The sequence below is a fragment of the Gastrolobium bilobum genome, unplaced genomic scaffold (genome assembly GCF_033153095.1).
Source record: "Gastrolobium bilobum isolate Gb01-03AN ecotype WA unplaced genomic scaffold, APGP_CSIRO_Gbil_v1 utg2926, whole genome shotgun sequence".
NCBI lineage: Eukaryota > Viridiplantae > Streptophyta > Magnoliopsida > Fabales > Fabaceae > Gastrolobium > Gastrolobium bilobum.
In genome coordinates, this window is record NW_026898807.1 from 333131 (window position 1) to 351897 (window position 18767).

Here is an 18767-nt window from a genome sequence, read left to right on the forward strand (position 1 = left end):
TCTTCATCTTCATCACCAAAACATTGTTGCATGATGTCTTCTCCACCTCCCCCACCAAGTTCAGAACCATCATCATCTTCAGGTATCATCAAAGCATCTTCATCTGTAGCATCCAAGTTAAATTCAGGAATATCCAAATCATCTATATCTTCAATGTTGGATGGACTTCCCTCATTTTCCACAATCCATTCATCATCAGATGAAAGATCATCTATGCTATAAAATTCATGCTCTTGCCCAACACTTTTTTTGCGTTTCCTCTTCTTGGCCAATTTTAAATTGACCATCACATATACAAGATCATTCATTTTCTTCTGTTTCAGGCGATTTCTTTTCTTGGTATGGACCCAAACAAATACAAACCCAATGATATATAGCAATTAGCAAGTAATAGGTAGTGATTTTAAATTTTAACTATAAAAAACAAAAACTTTAGTTTAATTGGACCAGCGTCAAGCAAAAATTAAGAGGACAAAAAAAACTTACCACAATTCAAGTGAAATTAACTTAGATTAATTTTAATACAATTAATTTTAATTTTTCTTTGAATATAAAATCAAACAGAGGCAATTCAAGTGAAAACAAAATTAATTTGTTTTTTCAAATAAATCTGATTTGGTTTGGATACTCAAAAAAAAAAAAACAAATCTGATTTGGTTTAGTTTAGTTTACGGTTTATCAAATAAAATAAAAAAATTGATTTTGTTTTATAAAATAAAATAAACTGGTTTTGTTTTATAAAATAAAAAAACTGATTTTGTTTTATAAAATAAAATAAAATAAACTTATTTTGTTTAATAAAATAAAATAAAATGATTTTGTTTTATAAAATAAAAAAAATGATTTTGTTTTATAAATAAAATAAACTGATTTTGTTTTATAAAATAAAATAAAATAATTTATAAAAAAAAAGTAAAACAAAGACGGTAGAAGAGATGAGATGAGACAGAGGCGACGAGACAAAAAAAAAATGAAACAAAGAAGAGATCCAGACAGAGGCAGACGCAGACCAGTGAGCACTAATCGGTGGTGAGGGACGACCGATGACGGTAGCTTGAAGCACGACGGCGAAGCAGAAGACGGTTGCTCGAAGAACGCGGAGAAGCTTTACTCAGCAAGATGACGAAGCACGCGGAGAAGCTTCACTCACGCGGAGAAGACGGTGGCTTGAAGGTCTTCGTCAGTCGCGAGTTTCTCTCCCACGATGGTGGCTCAGGATCTAGGTTTATTTTTAGCTAAAGAAACCCGTTTATACTCACTCCTTTCCGGGTCAAATATTCGGGTAATGGGTTTTTTTTCTGATGAAAACGTTTAACTCGTACGGTTATACGAGTTTGTCAAGAAACTCGACGTTTCTGCCATTTGAGGACCAAAAGCGAGTAATTGAAGAACGTGACTCGTAACACTATTGCTGAAGCGTAAACTCGTCCGATTTCACGAGTAAACGCGTGAGTTTAACAAACATGCCTTTGGGCTTGAAGTGAGGATATTGCACATGCCCAATGTTTTTGGTTTCACTCAAAAGTAAGGGCAGTGAGGATCGAACTCGTAACTTTGTGGTCACTGAAACTCGAATACCATGTAAAGAATCATTTCAACCCAAAATCTTAAGGTGTTAGGTGAGAACTTTTTTAATAATTTATATTATTCTCTAACAAATGCTATACAATTATAAGTTATTTTCCTAGTTCTCCTTTTCCTCTTTAGCTGGTCCAACTGATATTATGTCTATCTTTCCAATCTTCTTAAGCCTTGTGGCTATTGCAATTTTGTCCATAGTTCCAACTATAATCATCTTCTGCTCCATCAGATCAGCTGAAATTGAATCAACACCTGCTTAATTTGCTCAATAATTAACCAGACATTCAAATATATTGTAATTTCCTTCTTAAAAAATCAAATAAAAAATAAAAGTGATTTGAAACATTATGTGATAGATATATGGACATCAGACTTACCATAAACACCGGCAACAGCCTCTATAGCTTTTTTCTTTGTCTTCTCATCAGCCATGGTCATGATCTTCAGCACCACTTTCTGCGCACACATGGGTCAAAGTCTGGATTATATTGAATTAGAGTGTGTGGATTAAAAGTGCGTATATAAATGTGATGAAAAAGATTGAAAACAAAAGTGTAATATTAGAACGTATGTACATTTATTTTGGTTAAAAGATTGAAAAATAAATGTGAATATCTAAAGTTTCAAAAATAAATGTTATAAAGCTAGAAGCATAAATTTTTTTTGTATTGTTCTCCGTTGGTTTGTAGTCTAATTTGCATATATTTAGACTAATTCAAATTAGGATAATAAAATTCACAATAACATTCCTTACTGTCTTACTTTAAGTAGTTTGCATAATTACATACGCCGTTTTAAAATTATGAAAGACGTATAATTTTCTGTTTACATTGTATTATAATATTTCAATATACGTTACTGTATATAGGCTAACCCCTGTAAACACATCTGCAATTTGTTACCGACTATGAGACTCTCTTAATAAGTACTCACTCAAAAGTTTGGACTTTGATCTATTTTCTAAGAGGACGATTCATTTATTATAACACCAAGCCTTTGAGGATGAAAGGATAATATTTAAAACTCAAAAAGATCAAATAATTTTTTCAGTATTTCGTCTTATTTTGTTTATGTTTTTGGTGTTCAAGTTAATGTGGGGACCTGGACCCGGTAACACCTACGCACCTCACATTTGGGTTATATTTTGTGGCACGGGTTGGCCATATATTACAATTACTGAATTACACATGATCGTGGGCCTAGCTTCGGGCTTCAATTTATATAGAAATATAATTGTGTTAGACTTTTCAGATGGTTCTTTTTGAAGTTTAGATCCGAGCCCCAACGTATGATCAATTATTCTGTCAGAATCTCATCACAAAATACATTTATTTACAATTTAAGGAAAATGGTTATGTGTACTAATAAAAAAGGAAAATGGTTATATATTGGTGTGTTTGAGTTAATTTGTTTTATATCTAAAAAGATTAAAATAAAATGGTAGCAAATACGTGTTAAAGAAAATACTCATAAAAAAATGAAAACGTTTTAACCACCCATTTTCAGTGTGGTATTCTTTATGACTGACAATTTGTGTTAAATACGAAGGCATGGTCAAAAGTACTTTTAGATTCTTTTTTTCATTTGTAAAATACTTAATAAAAAATTAAGCAAAAAATAATATTTTTTACAGGAAATAAAATAATTTCTTAGAAGGATGTTTTGACAATTTTATTTTTCTCTTGCAACATGAATTTTCTTAAAATATTTTATATATTTTTCTTAAATTCCAAAAAACATCCATTTGGATTATAGGATTAACATTATTGCTTGAGGAATAAAATTTTGATATTATGGGAGTATCCATCTTTTTTTATATTTGGAAAAAAATTTAATGTGGCAGAAAATTTTATTTTCAAACAAAGTGAAACTTTTTCCAAATATAAAAAGAGAGAATACGGTATTATCAAAGTTTTGTTCTTATTTGAATCATTTGAAAGAGTAAACCCAAAATTTAAACATATGAAAATTGGGTTTGGTGTTTGTCATTTTAAATGACATAAATTATGTCATTTTAAGAGAGAGATAGACACGAGAAATAAAAATTATGGAAGAGAAAGTGAGTGATTTTATTTTAATTTAAATTTTAAATAAAAAAATATTTTTTAGTATCTATCTCTCTCTTAAAATGACATAATTTTATGTCATTTAAAATGACAAATATTTTTTCCACGAAAATTTGACATAAAAAGTAATTTTATGTCTAGTAAGTAACTTTTTTTAACCCAAAATTTAAACATATAAAAAGTTGACATAAGAAACTTTTTTAACTTATATTAAAACATCAAAATCAAAACCCTCCATATTTCCAAACTTGAGTTGTACATTCTATCCAAATTTTATATGCATTCTAAATAGGTATATTGGGCTCATCATGAAGCGCAAATCGCCATCACATTACACGATAAAATATCATTTCACCAAATATTCTCTTAGTTTTATTTATTGCACAACTAATTGTATCCCGTCATGAGGATTGCATTACGGGTATAAATGGGTCAGGCTGGCCCAACGCATACTACATTGAGTCCGGTCCAGTCCCAGCCTTTCAGAAAAGTAGAGTAAATTAGATTTATGAAAAAGTTTTTTTAACAAATAGGTCATAGGCCAATTTTGTCAAGCCAGGCCTACAACCTTGTAGGCTGGCCTATTTAATTTATTAAAATAAAATAATAAAATAATATTTATTTTATGTGGCAAAAACACAAAGTACCAAATACCAATATCTCTTACTTTTTGTGCTATTTTATTTTATGAAAGGAAAACTTGTCTAATGTCTTCAAATTTTACATGTTGTTGCAGCTTAATACCATGAGTAATGGGTACCTTGCTGGATTATGATGTTACTGATGAAGATCTTTCAATAATACTCTTTTTTCCCTTGTCTTGATGGTGGTTTAAAGATTTTTAGATAAATGAAATTCTCTTGTAGACTTTATTTCAGCATCCGATAATTGTATTTTTTTTATTTTCTCCATTTCTTTGACTCTATTCCTCTATGATATACATTCTACAGCTGGGGTATTATGTTGACTCTTTTTTGTTTATCATTTTTTTCTTATGAGAAGTACTAATGCATGCATGAATGAAACTTTCTTTACTTTATACAATTATTTTTTTTGCTTAGTATCTACAGTGGCAGGCCTACAAGGCCTGTAGGCCATGTCAAGCTTTCTTATTTTAAAAAATGGGTCGGACTTGACCTACAAATAAAGCCTTTAATAGGTCAGTAGGCCAGATATGCTGAATTTTTTTAACGTAGACTTAGGCCAAAAAGATCAAAGCCCAGCCTAGCCCATTCACATTATCAACATGCTCGGTGTGAGGTTCACAGGATTGACAGTTGTATCATCAAAATCACACACCCCTCTAGAATATTCCTCAACTAATTATATATACAACACGTATGCACAATATAAGAGGGACTTTTTGGCCATCCCACTATTGCTCACTTGCATGCTCTACAACGTATTTGTCTCCTTTGAGCATCTTGGCCGACTTGAAAAAGACTTGATTCATCTATAATGGTGGGTTTAATCTTTAGGCCGCAATAGCAAACTATCAACTCCATATGAGACTGAACAACCTCTTACATTCGCTTTAGAGCCAGTTTGTTTCGCATTCAAGAAAAAATAATTTTTTATCTTTTTTTTATTTTAAAAGTATTTTTTATAAAAGTTAAAATTATTTATATTTAATTTTTGAAAAAAATATTTAACTTTTGACTTCTACTTTTTTTTAAAGTTAAAAAGAAGTAGCTTTTTGTGACTTATATTTTTTTTTTAAATTCAAACGAACTTAAAGTGAGAAGTATTTTTTTTTTTTTTTAAAAAAAATAACTTTTGAAGAGAAAAAAACTCACTCAAACGGACCCTTAATACAACATCAAAATACAAATACACCTGATGGATGGTTCGCGTAATTAAGTAAGATTGAAATTAAGGATTGGAAAAAATATGCAATCCGGTAACTATTGATTTAAATGAGATAAAAAGTTTGTTCTTCATAAATAAAGGTGTTAAATTCAAGTTCTGAGTATAAAAAAAATGATGTTAGAAAAATTGCCCATTATATGAGTCTGATAACTTTCAAATCAAACTAATTAAGTTCTTTTATGAACTAATTGGGAAATAAATAAAAATATTATACAATGAGAAAGTTACTACATTAATGAATTTCGTATAATTATTAACATAATCAAATTTATTGAAACTTTGTTTGATATGCTTAAAATGAGTGAAAAATAATAAATGTTTTTATTTTATTGCTTGAGAAGTAGATGAATAATAAAAAGATTTACAGATAATGAGTTAGATATGTATAATTTTATAACACAATCACATTTATTGAAACTTAGTTTGATATGCTTCAAATGAGTGAAAAATAATACAATGTTTTCATTTTACTGCTTGAGAAGTAGATAAAATGTTGAAAAGATTAACGGATAATGAGTTAGATCTATATCCCACCGACCCATTACAAATGAGGAGAGAAAAAAATGTGGACAAAAAATTAATGGTAGAGCCCGCATATTTTGAATTAGTAAAAGGTGGTCTTGTCATTTATGCAACGTAATAAAAATTTCCATCATAAAATAAAGCACTTTGAATTTTTTTATGTTGTATAAGAATCATATTGTGACTCAATAACCAATAATGACTCCACATTTATTAAAAAAAGAAAAGAAAAGAAACTAGAGTCACAACATGGGAAACATTTCTCATACATCATGATAGAAGTGCTTTTCCCTAAAATAAATAGAGATATCAATGAAATAATATAAATTAAAAATAATAACAACTAATATTATTATATTATATTTCACCCCTTTTCATTTATCTATACATAATCTCACCGTTTAAAGTGCAGCCGCCGTTAACGTATACGAACTAAGACTAGTCACAAGACTCACAACCATCAGCCAACCATTCTCGGTTGCCGTTTTAGTTCGTCTCCATCGTTTTCCATTCTCCTTTGTGTGGTTTCATTTCTATCTCTCGCTCTATATGTTTTGTGTTCTAGTAAAAAAAAATTAAAATATTACACTTTTAATAATTAATTACGAATAGATTGTAGTTTAAAAACTATAATCGAATTTATTGCGAGTCATTCACGCTCAAAATGGACGGGACAATTCACGCCCAAATTAGACGTTAATTACATAAAATTCACGCCCAAAGTAGGCGTGACAATTCACGCCCAATCCAGGCGTGAATTTCTTGACCTATAAAAACCTCAAAAATTTCACTTTTCCATCTCACTCCTTCTCTCTAAAGTTGGTATGCCTTCTCTCTAGATTATTTGTGCAGCATTTCGCGCGGCGAAGTCCTGCCGAACAAGTAAATCTTCATATCTGTTTTATTAATTTTTAAATATAATATTATACATGTTATAATAGTAATTTAAGGTGTTGCACATTTAACTGTTATTATAGTAATCTAGAAATATGTTAAAGTAGAAATATGTTAAAGTAGTGTCTTAAACCCTAGGAATATAATAGTGACTGTGGAATACAATAGTGACGGTGGAATATATTAGTGAACTAGGAATATTGTACACATTTAATTAAATATTTTTTTTGTAGGTAATGTAATTTAATATTTTTGTTAACACATGTAAATTAATATTTTTTTGTAACACATGTAATTAAATATTTTTTGTAACACAAGTAATTAAATTTTTTTTAACACATGTAAATTAATATTTTTTGTAACACATGTAATTAGTTAATTTTTGTATCACATGTAATTAATGTAATGACTTTTGAATATATTAATGAAACCAATTAATTTATTATTGTGTATAGTACACTATTATGGCTGACTCGTCATTGTCGGAGTCACCTCGGTCTATATCCGATACTGAGGCTCAGGGCGAGCCTTTGGATCCCAGGACCCACGTGCTTCCAGGACCATACAGGTGGGACGTACTTAAGAGGCACACGCAGCGCACACATGTTTCACAGGTTGTGTGGAACGAGGAGAAGTGTCGCCAGTGCAAGACTAGACGTGGAAAGATGCAGGGGGGGCCATCTCCTGATGATATTCCCGATGTCGTGGCAGACTACCTGCAGCAGGCTGGCTTCCTACATGTCGCCCGCATGCGGCATATACAGGTACGCAGATAAGAAAGTATCGGTCATGAGACTTTTAATTTAATAATAAATGTGAAAAACTTAGTGTATGCTTACCTTGAAGCGCTAACTTTTGACCAATTTTTTGATGTAGTTCGCTAATTGTTGAGTTCCACATGATACGTGTTGGCCTTTTCTCGCCTTCAAAAATGACACCACGTCGACCTTCCATTTTCCTACCATTATAATATAAAACAACACGAACAAAATCAGAATGTGAACTCATTCTTAACTATATTAATAAAGAAAAACACAAAATAGAGTATGCATAAGCAAGTGAGACTGTATCGAAGACTAAGAAGTTAAGATGAAGAGTTGTGATGAATGTGGAGATGGGAGGTGTTTATATAGGAAAAATAGGTGGCATTCACGTCCAAACTGGGCTGAGTCACGCCTAGATGGGGCTGGAATATCCTTTGATTCACGCCTACATGGAGCGTGACTAATCACGCCTATTTTGGGCGTGAATTCACGCCTAACATGGGCGTGAATTGTCCCGTCCATTTTGGGTGTGAATGACTGCAATAAATCCGAACATAATTTCCAAACTGCAACCTATTCGTAATTAATTATCAAAAGTGTAATATTTTAATTTTTTTGCCTTGTGTTGTGACCTATGATTTATGCTAAGGACGATATTTATTTTTTCTCCTTAGTTGAATTCAGATGACTAGGTTTTTTTTTTAAATTTACTAAACTATATATATCAACAAATCAATAACATTTTTTTATCTCATACTAATTTTGGTCTGTCAATAAACCTAAATAAAATTATCAGAGAAGGTTTTAGTGAAATGCATATTATTGAATCTTAATGAACCAGGAACTCATGAGTTCATTTATATAGTACACGGTGAAGGGAGAGAAGAATAAAAACTATATGGAAGATATACAACTAACTATAACAGCATCTATAACTAATTGAAACTATACTGTAAACAGAAGCTAACTGACTCCATGAAACCAGGGACCACTAGCGTTGATACACGTGGATATGAAGAAGTTGCAGTATATCAGAATGCCATTGCAACTAATAGGATCACATGCTATCAGAAGAAGCTGTATTATTTGACACCCCCCCACAAGCAGGACGATGGATATCACAGAGACCGAGCTTGCTAATCATAGCAACAAAGGGTGCTGGGTGGAGAGCTTTAGTGAACAGATCAGCCAACTGAGCAGCAGAAGGAACAGGAAACAAACGCAAGAGACCAGAATGAAGCTTCTCCCTAGTGACGTGAATGTCAATCTCAATGTGCTTGGATCTCTCATGAAGAGTGGGGTTCTTGGCTAGATAAATAGCAGACACATTGTCACAATAAACAGGAGCAGGAGAAGAGCAGGCTATGCCAAAATCACGAAGCAAATAAGTAAGCCACTGAAGCTCACAAGTCATGGATGCAAGAGCACGGTACTCAGCTTCACTAGAGGAACGTGATACTGTGGATTGTTTCTTGGAACGCCAAGTGATCAAGGAGGAGCCAAGAAAAGCACATAAACCAGTGATCGAGCGCCTGGTATCTGGGCAACAAGCCCAATCAGAATCAGTGAAACCACTGAGCTTGAGAGAGTTTGTGGAAGAGAAGAACAAACCGGTAGCTGGAGAGCCTTTGATGTAACGCAAAACTCGGGTTGCCGCTGTAGAATGATCTGAAGTGGGAGCACTGACAAATTGGCTTAGTTGCTGAACTGGGAAAGAGATGTCAGGACGAGTGGTTGTTAAATACAGTAAGCGTCCAACCAATCGTCTATAAGAAGAAGCATCTGATTCAGACAGTGGAGTACCAGCAGTGCGAGAGAGACGGGTAGAAGGGATCATTGGAGTGGAGGAAGGCTTAGCAGCAAGAAGACCAGAGTCAGACAAAATCTCCAACGCATACTTTCGCTGATTCACAGCAATCCCAGACTTGTTGCGTGCAATTTCCAGTCCTAAGAAGAATCGCAGAGAACCCAAGTTTTTGATGCGAAATTGAGTGTCTAAAGCAGACTTGACCCGTTGAATTTCAGTAGCACTATCACCTCCCAGAACAATGTCATCTACATAAATTAGAAGAGCAGTGAAGCTATCAACCTGACGACGAATAAACAAGGAAGGATCAGCAACAGATTGGGAGTAGCCAAGAGAGAGCAAGGAAGTAGTCAATTTGGAATGCCATTGCCTACTAGCTTGCTTGAGGCCATAGAGCGACTTATGAAGGTGGCAAACAGTTCCTGAAGGTGCCTTAATGCCAGGAGGTAAAGCCATGAACACCTCCTCATTTAAGTCACCATGCAAGAATGCATTGTTGACATCTAATTGTTCAAGGATCCAATTCTTAGCAGCTGCAATGGAGATGGTGCGGATAGTAGTCATCTTGGCAACAGGACTAAAAGTGTCAAAGTAATCTACCCCTTCCAATTGGGTGTAGCCTTTGGCAACTAATCTTGCCTTACATCTCTCAATTGTGCCATCAGCCTTATGTTTTACCTTGTATACCCATTTACAACCAACTGTATGTTTACCAGGGGGTAGTGGTACTAGCTTCCAAGTGTGATTCATGTCTAATGCAGATAATTCTGCATCCATAGCATCTTGCCAACATTTAAATTTGGAGGCCTCAGTATAAGATTTGGGTTCAGTGATGGTAGTGATGTTAGAACAGAAACGTTTATAAGAAGGAGAGCATTTATCATATGACAGAACATTGGACAAGGGATAGGGAATACCTGAAGGAGATTGTATAGCTGAGACAACATGATTGCAGTGATAGTCCAAAAGATAATTTGGATGCTTCTTTGTCCTGGAAGATCGACGAAGGTGAGTAGCAGCATCATTGTTAGAAACTAAAGGTAATGGTTGTGTAGTAGCAGAAGATGATGGTTGTGTAGTTGGAATGGGAAGGATATGAGGGACATGATTGAATGGAAGGAAATCATCAAAAATGGGAGAATAAGCACATGGCAGTATAGGAGAATGATGGTTATGGACAGAGGAGGACTGTGTATAAGGAAAAACCAGTTCATAGAATTGGACATTTCGTGATAAAAATAATTTTTGGGAAGTCAGCTCAAGGAGAAGATATCCTTTGGTTCCTTCCTGATATCCAAGGAAAATGCATTTTTGGGCTCGGGCTTCAAATTTTGTGCGATGAGAATGTAATGTAGATGCATAGCACAGACAACCAAATGTTTTTAATTCAATGAGGGTAGGTGATTTACAGTGTAGAATCTCATATGGGGTGTTGGATGCAAGGAGTGGGGTACAAAGTCTATTGATAAGATGAACAGAATGAGCAATAATATAACACCAGTATGGTTTTGGAACATTAGATTGAAAAGACAATGCTCTAGCTATGTTCATGATATGTTGATGTTTTCTTTCCACTATGCCATTTTGTTCAGGAGTCTCAACACAAGTAGTGTGATGAAAAATCCCTTTGGTTTTAAAGAATTCGTGCATAAGAAACTCAGCACCATTATCACTTCGAATGCATTTGATATGAGTATCAAATTGTTTTTCATGAAAGACAATAAAATTTTGTATGGCAGATCTGGCTTCTGATTTAGATTTAAGAAAAATTACCCATGTATATCTAGAATGGTCATCAACAATAGAAAGAAAATATCTATGGCCATGTACAGAAACTTGTTGTGTAGGGCCCCAAATATCCATATGCAAAAGATCAAAACATTTATTCGATTTAGAGGTGCTTACAGGAAATGGCAATTTGCGTTGCCTAGCAAAATGGCATACATCACATGGGGATACAACTGTAGAAGGAATAAAGGGAAATTTTATAGACATTTGTTTTAAGGCAGTGGAGGAAATGTGACCTAGTCTAAGATGCCAAAGTAGATGGTTATCGGTTTTGCAACTAATGGAATGGCATGCTGGTTTATGAGGAGTAGAACTCCTTTCTGTATTATTTGATGCTGTGGTATGAGGAGGATCGACCAAGACAAACAAGTTTCCATGTTGTTCAGCTATACCAATCTCCTTCTTGGTATGGATCTGTTTAATAATACAAGAAAAATTAGAAAAAATGATATAACAATGTAAAGTGGAAATCAATTTCGTAACTGAAATCAAATTGACAAAAAATTCAGGCACATATAACACATCATGTAATATAAAATCAGCAGAAAAATGAATATTTCCTGCAAAACAAGAAACAACTTTGGAGCCATTTGGCAAATTGATAGACACAGGATGAATTTTATGAAAGGAAACAAGGTTTGAAATAGAGGATGTTATGTGATCAGTTGCACCAGTATCGATGATCCAGTGCAACTGATTACCTGAGTCAGAATTATTGGTGGTAGCATTTAGTGCTGAAGTGGACACAAGATTGAGATGGCTAGGTTCTGTGTGTGGTGTAAGGTTTGGTGGAGAGTTCAAATGAGTAGAAATGTTGGCCGAATCCTTGAAGCATTGAATTGTCTGCATTAGATCATGAAATTGCTTGGAAGACATAGTGACATTCTGCATATCAGTGACTTGATCCTCATTCTCTGTTATCATAGCACAATTTGCCATTCTCTTTTTGTACCCTGGGGGAAAACCATGCTTGAAGTAGCATGTCTCTATAGTGTGATTGCTCATCTTGCAATGAGTGCAATACTTTGATTCACGCATTTGTCCTCTACCTCCATTGTAGTTAGATCGATCTCTGCCTCTGCCTTGGAAGGAACCTCTTCTGTTTTCATCCGATTGGCTCAAGAAAATTTTTGAAGCATCATCAGTTAAGATATTGAGATGAAATTCTCTTTCTTGTTGAGCCAGCATGGAGAAGACTTTATTTACATCAGGCATAGGATTTATCAACATGATCTGAGATCTGACATGAGCATATTGCTCATTCAAACCTTTCAAGAACCTTATAGTGTGATCTTGATCCCTACGAACTCGGATCTCGGTGAGTGCAGGGCAATTGCAAGACATAGAACATTGACATGCAGGCAGTGGCCTCAAATTCTCCAGTTCATCACATAAACCTTTCAACTGTGTGAAATAATCAGCTATATTTCGATCTCCTTGTCTCAGCTTATATATATCTTCTTGCAAGTCTGAGATCTTGAAGATATCTGCTTGTGAGAAACGCTGCTTCAGGTCTTTCCAAGCATCTTCTGCTTTGTCTATCCATAAGATCGATTGAAGAATCGATGGAGAAATGGAGTGATGAATCCAGGCCAACACTGTGGTATTGCATCGTTGCCATCCAGCATATGTTGGATCCATTGTTGGAGGTGATTGTAGGCTTCCATCAACAAAGCCAATTTTGTTCTTTGACAGTAGAGCCATTGACATGGCCCGTGACCACACATGGTAGTTTCTTCCATCAAGTAAGGTTGATACTAACACTTGAGATGGATTTTCACTTGGATGGAGGTAGTATGGGTGAGAAGGATTTGAAACAAAATCAAAGGCTAGGCTCTGATTCGCCATTGATGAAGTAACAAGAAATCAAAAAGAAAACGGAAGAAAAGCTTGATCTAGACAATGGAGAATCAGAGCTTCTCGAGAAGCTTTGATACCATCTTATCAGAGAAGGTTTTAGTGAAATGCATATTATTGAATCTTAATGAACCAGGAACTCATGAGTTCATTTATATAGTACACGGTGAAGGGAGAGAAGAATAAAAACTATATGGAAGATATACAACTAACTATAACAGCATCTATAACTAATTGAAACTATACTGTAAACAGAAGCTAACTGACTCCATGAAACTAGGGACCACTAGCGTTGATACACGTGGATATGAAGAAGTTGCAGTATATCAGAATGCCATTGCAACTAATAGGATCACATGCTATCAGAAGAAGCTGTATTATTTGACATAAAATGCGGTAATATAAAATTAAATAAAATTTCCATTTTTAAATTATATCATTTATGATAAAATATTTTTAGAAATAATGAAGGAATTATATCCGTATATTTTAATAATGCACGAGAAACCTTAAAGTTCTTTTCATAAATTTCTGTCAAAAGAAAATTAGAAGACCACTGATAATTTTTTAGTCAAAAGAAAGGTTTTTGACTCTGGAGTCTTTGACAGGTTTCAATGACGTAAATTAAAACGGATGCTTAAAAATGTTTTATACATTATATATGTCTTTTAAATTTTGGTAAATTTTTAAATTAAAATAAAAATTGTTTGAAAATATTGATAATTATAAAAAAATATGCATAATTAATTAAAATATTGAAAAAAGATGCATAAGAAGAGTAGATTAATTAAGAGATTAGACTGTTAATGGCATATTATATTTAATTCAAATATAAGAATAGAAAGAAAAAAATTTAACTGAAAAAAGAAAAATTAAGAAAAAAATTTCGGGAATCTGAGTAACTGATATTTGTAAGGTAAGAAATAAAACTGTAACATAAAAATTTAAAGTAATTAAAAATATGGGATATTTAAGTTTTCTAAAACAAAAAAAATACCAAACAACATTAAAATCACTTGTTTTAAATGAAATAAAATAAAATAAAATAAAAAAGACATTAAAAGGAAAATCTTGCAATTCTGAAATTACTAAATACGCTTTAGATGATTATTAAGATAATCATTTAACATTTCTGTTAAAGTAATTTACTCTCTGGTTTTTCGCACACGTACGTTACCGAAAGCATTAATTTAAAATAAATGACTTGCGTTGATTACAGTAACCAACAAAAGCATTAATTAATTGCTCTTTATTTTTGTAAAAATATCTTAATCATGATTTTCAAGATTAAGTCGCCACAACAAGGGTTTGGAACGCAAACCAGATGGAGAATATGATTACTTCCCCAAGTAATTAAAGACTAATACCGTGGCCGCGTGGTCTGTCAAACTGGGAAACAGCTTCCACCATCTTGACATTAAACTAAACTATTATTCCCTCTATCATCATTGCAACTTGCTATTTGTTGCTTATTACATGTGCAATAATTGTTTGTTGTCCGTAATCGATACTCTTGGTGTCAGAGTTTTGCATAATTAATTGTTCTCCTCATGCCTCAAATAAGCTAGCGCTTCCACACTATCACTCACTACTCTCCCTTCTCTCTAGTCTTCTCTTTCATTTCAACCAGAACCAGAACCAGAACCATTCCCTTCATCAAATTTAGAAGACATCACTAGTCGTAACTGGATCTATATATGCAGAGATTCATTTCACAAAGTTCCAAGAAACCATTGGCGGGGCCCACTCTATGGCGCCCTCTCCTCAAGAAGGGTCCTGCAGCTCTTTACACTTCTCTTCTTTTCCTTCTTATCCTCCTCACCACTGTCTTCCTCTCTTCCCTCTGGGTTGGTTTGTTAACCCTCACCACTGTCTTTATGGTTAATTACAGTTATTGAATATATATAATTTTTGTTAGGCTATTGTATGTATATAATTAATTATATGGTTGATTCAAACTTTCAATCTTCGTTTGACTAATTGGGTATCTATCTATCTTGCAGCCTACGCTTTCTACCACTAACGGGAATCCCACGGCACAAAGCACGATTGCCAATGCTAACCAAACCTTAGTGGCGCCTGCTTTTGCAAAGTATAATAAAAGCAGAGAAGAAAAACCCAGGAAAAGGTTACAAGCCACACTCAATTGTAGCGTTGTTGGGAACCAAACATGTTCGACAAATTACCCAACAACAACAACAACGTTGGAAATGGACGAGGAGGACAAGGAAGCGGTGTGCCCGGAGTACTTCCGGTGGATCCACGAGGATCTGAGGGTGTGGCAGGACAAAGGGATCACGAGGGAGATGGTGGAGACAGCTAAGAAAACGGCGCATTTCCGATTGGTGGTGAAGAAAGGAAGAGCGTATGTGGAGAAATACAAGAAATCCATTCAGACACGTGACGTTTTCACGATATGGGGAATTCTTCAACTTCTGAGGAGATACCCTGGCAGAGTGCCAGACCTGGAGCTCATGTTTGACTGTGATGACAGGCCCGTGATCCGAGCACCCCACTACCGTGGGCCCAACATCACGGGCCCGCCACCTCTGTTTCGTTATTGCGGTGATCGTTGGACGGCGGACATTGTGTTCCCTGATTGGTCCTTCTGGGGTTGGTACGTTCCCTGAATTCTAATCACACAATTCTTCTTAGTTCTTATGTCAATTCATTCCCTCCCCCATTAAGTTTAAGGCGTGATCAATGTTAGGGCCCCACTCTAACTTGCCTGCACCAGCGTGGACCTGACCAGAGCTTGGTAGGTTTAATTGTTCCATTTGGATATGAAAAATATGCTTTTTATGCCTTACATTTTAGATGTATTTTTTTACAAAATTTAAAGTTATTTAGATTTTTTTAAAAATATTTAATTTTTGACTTTTATATTTTTTAGAAACTAAAATTTTTAACTTAAAAAAAAAGTTTAACTTATTTTGTGACTTTACACATCTAAAGGGACTTTCTAGTAGAAAAAAAAGCAGCTTTTGGCATCCAAACGGGCACACTTTAGTGGAAAGAATACTAGTGTTTCGTGGCGGCGGCGGCTATGCAAATTGCAAAACATACAGCTAGCCTTTGGTTTTTGATTTATTGGCAATATCCCATTTGTATGACCTACCGTACATTTCCAATTAAGTACGTTATGAATAGTTATATTCGCTTTTGGAAAATGTTATGAGAATCTTTCTGCCACTGGACCGCAGGAATTTTGTGCCAAAAAAAATTAAGCCACAAATTTCACTTTAATGAATTGAATAGCTCACTTGATCACGTTGGAATATTCCTTAGTTTTTTATTTTTAAATTAGAAGTCAACTAATTACGTGTCAGAAATGATAACAGTTTACACATGTATGAGTCTTATGTTTGATACCATGAGAAATTATACTAAATCCAGCAGTGAATTTAAATTCTTCTTTCAACTCACTAAATGCAAGGTCACTATACAATAACTTTGTTGGACTTGGAGTCCGAGTGGCGAGTGCTAAGCATATTCATCACATTATATAATGCAAGGTCACTATATACACACATCACATTCAAGCTGCGTTATTGTGAAAGTTATTCTGTTCATTCAATTAATGGATAAGTTAATTGTTATTTTAGGGCGGAGATAAATATAAGGCCTTGGGAACATCTGCTGAAGGATATAGAAAAGGGAAATAAAAGGATTAAATGGGATGACAGAGAACCATATGCCTATTGGAAGGGAAACCCTTTTGTTGATGAATCCAGGCAAGATCTCCTCAAGTGTAATGTTTCAAACACGCAGGATTGGAATGCTCGTTTATTTGTGCAGGTATATATACATACACATATTATAAGCTCTCTTACATATTATGTATGCAATAACTCCCCTGATAAATGATGCTATTTTCCTCCACTGGAATCAACATTTGTAACATGTAGGATTGGATTCAAGAGTCTCAACAAGGATTCAATCGGTCAGATTTGGCAAACCAATGCACATATAGGTAGTTATATTTCACCTGCATGTCTCTCTCTAATTACTTATTATTTTGTGCTACTCATCACCCTATATGTATAATTAAATTAATATAATATATAATTGTCCCTCCCAATCAGATACAAGATTTATATTGAAGGATATGCGTGGTCTGTCAGTGAAAAATACATTATAGCCTGTGATTCCCCTACGCTGTTGGTGAAGCCTCGTTTCTATGATTTCTTCATAAGAAGCCTACAGCCATTGCAGCATTACTGGCCCATACGGGACAGTGAAAAGTGTAAATCCATCAAACATGCAGTTGATTGGGGCAATAATAATAAGCAAAAGGTAAGTCTAGCTCGCCAATCTGACTCAACTTTCAATAGTTGTTTTAAAGTCCACATGCATGTAATCTCCATCCAATTAACAGATACAGGAAATTGGTAAAGCCGCGAGCAACTTTATGCAAGAAGAGCTAAACATGGATTACGTGTATGACTACATGTTCCATCTGCTATATGAATATTCCAAGCTCCTCAAGTTTGAGCCAAGAGTGCCTGAAGGAGCTGTGGAGCTTTGCGCAGAGCACATGGCCTGCACAAGAAGTGGGTTGGAGAAGAAGTTTATGACTGAATCCATGGTTAAGGAGCCTTCAACAAAATCCCCGTGCTCCTTGCCTCCTCCATTCGACCCCACATCGCTTAGGGTATTTTATGGCCACAAACTCAATTTAATCAAGCGAGTTGAAAAGTGGGAAGATAATTACTGGAAAAATAGCACAGAGCAACAACATACACACATTTGAATTAATTAAATCTCAATAATTAGCAATATCAGTGCACGCGGTACTACTAACGTAATTAGTCATCCTCTGAAATTGTTTTGGACGCAGAATTCTACGAACGCAAAAGCTAAAATAAAAATTAAAAAACATTGGTAATTCAAATTCCAGAATTTGTCAAGTGCTAAGTTTCGCCTTAGGATACATATTTTGGAAGAGTTTTAGATTGTCGATAGAATTTGTTCATTTTTATTTGTTAATTTTCGAGAAATTAAGCTGCTCAAAGAGTACAACATGTGGAAACACAGTAGAGATCTAATTCGGCTTAAAAAAATAATTACGACTGGTTATAAAAGAAGAAGAAGAAGAATGGGATCCGGGATGTTGGATCTGTAATTTGTCTTCTTTCAGAGGCGGAAATGCCATTTGTATCATAGGCTCGACATTATTAGCGTTGATCGATGAAATCACATAATTAAGAGCTCGTTAAAAATTAATTAGTTATTTTTTTTCTTATTTTGTTGTTATACAGGAAATTCAATATATATATAAGATTTATTCCAAACTGCTTGAGATATATTTATCTCTGGTTATTCCAAACTACGTCGTTTTGTTTATTTATTTTTTTATATTAATTGATTCATCTTTGAATAGTTATGATTTTTTTTTTTCTCTCTCTTCGTTTATTATCATTGATCTATCTTTATACGGTTATGATTTAGTGGTTTAAGATAAAATTATCTCAAACAGCTTAAAAATGATAAGCATATATATATATATATATATATAGAGAGAGAGAGAGAGAGGTAGGATCATTTGACACCAGTATCAAATTTTAAATTTGACACCTCATCTGATAGCCGTTAGATCAAAAAAGATCAACGGCTCTA

General features: G+C 34.2%; 2 protein-coding genes across 2 annotated transcripts; one reads left to right on the forward strand and one right to left on the reverse strand.

The window, feature by feature from the left end:
- Positions 1-1684: 1684 nt before the first annotated feature.
- Positions 1685-2049, reverse strand: LOC133284291 (heavy metal-associated isoprenylated plant protein 39-like). Its single transcript, XM_061481290.1, has 2 exons — positions 1959-2049; positions 1685-1833 (listed from the first exon to the last, which is right to left on the reverse strand). The coding sequence occupies exons 1-2, from the start codon at positions 2047-2049 to the stop codon at positions 1685-1687; spliced, it is 240 nt and encodes a 79-aa protein (XP_061337274.1).
- A 12420-nt stretch (positions 2050-14469) lies between these two features.
- LOC133284282 (uncharacterized) lies at positions 14470-18472 on the forward strand. The gene is made up of 6 exons (XM_061481282.1): positions 14470-14995; positions 15152-15765; positions 16754-16946; positions 17057-17121; positions 17234-17444; positions 17527-18472. Exons 1-6 carry the CDS (start codon positions 14846-14848, stop codon positions 17899-17901), a joined length of 1608 nt encoding a protein of 535 aa, XP_061337266.1. The 5' UTR covers positions 14470-14845; the 3' UTR covers positions 17902-18472.
- The last annotated feature ends 295 nt before the right edge of the window (positions 18473-18767 follow it).

Bases quoted from the DNA above. Each gene is read 5' to 3' on its own strand.
- LOC133284291 (XM_061481290.1), bottom strand. From the start codon at position 2,049: ATGTGTGCGCAGAAAGTGGTGCTGAAGATCATGACCATGGCTGATGAG. The intron at 1,834-1,958 runs GTAAGTCTGATG...CAAATTAAGCAG, and splicing joins GGCTGTTGCCGGTGTTTATG to GTGTTGATTCAATTTCAGCT.
- LOC133284282 (XM_061481282.1), top strand. From the start codon at position 14,846: ATGCAGAGATTCATTTCACAAAGTTCCAAGAAACCATTGGCGGGGCCC. The intron at 14,996-15,151 runs GTTGGTTTGTTA...TCTATCTTGCAG, and splicing joins TCTTCCTCTCTTCCCTCTGG to CCTACGCTTTCTACCACTAA. The intron at 15,766-16,753 runs GTACGTTCCCTG...TTGTTATTTTAG, and splicing joins GATTGGTCCTTCTGGGGTTG to GGCGGAGATAAATATAAGGC.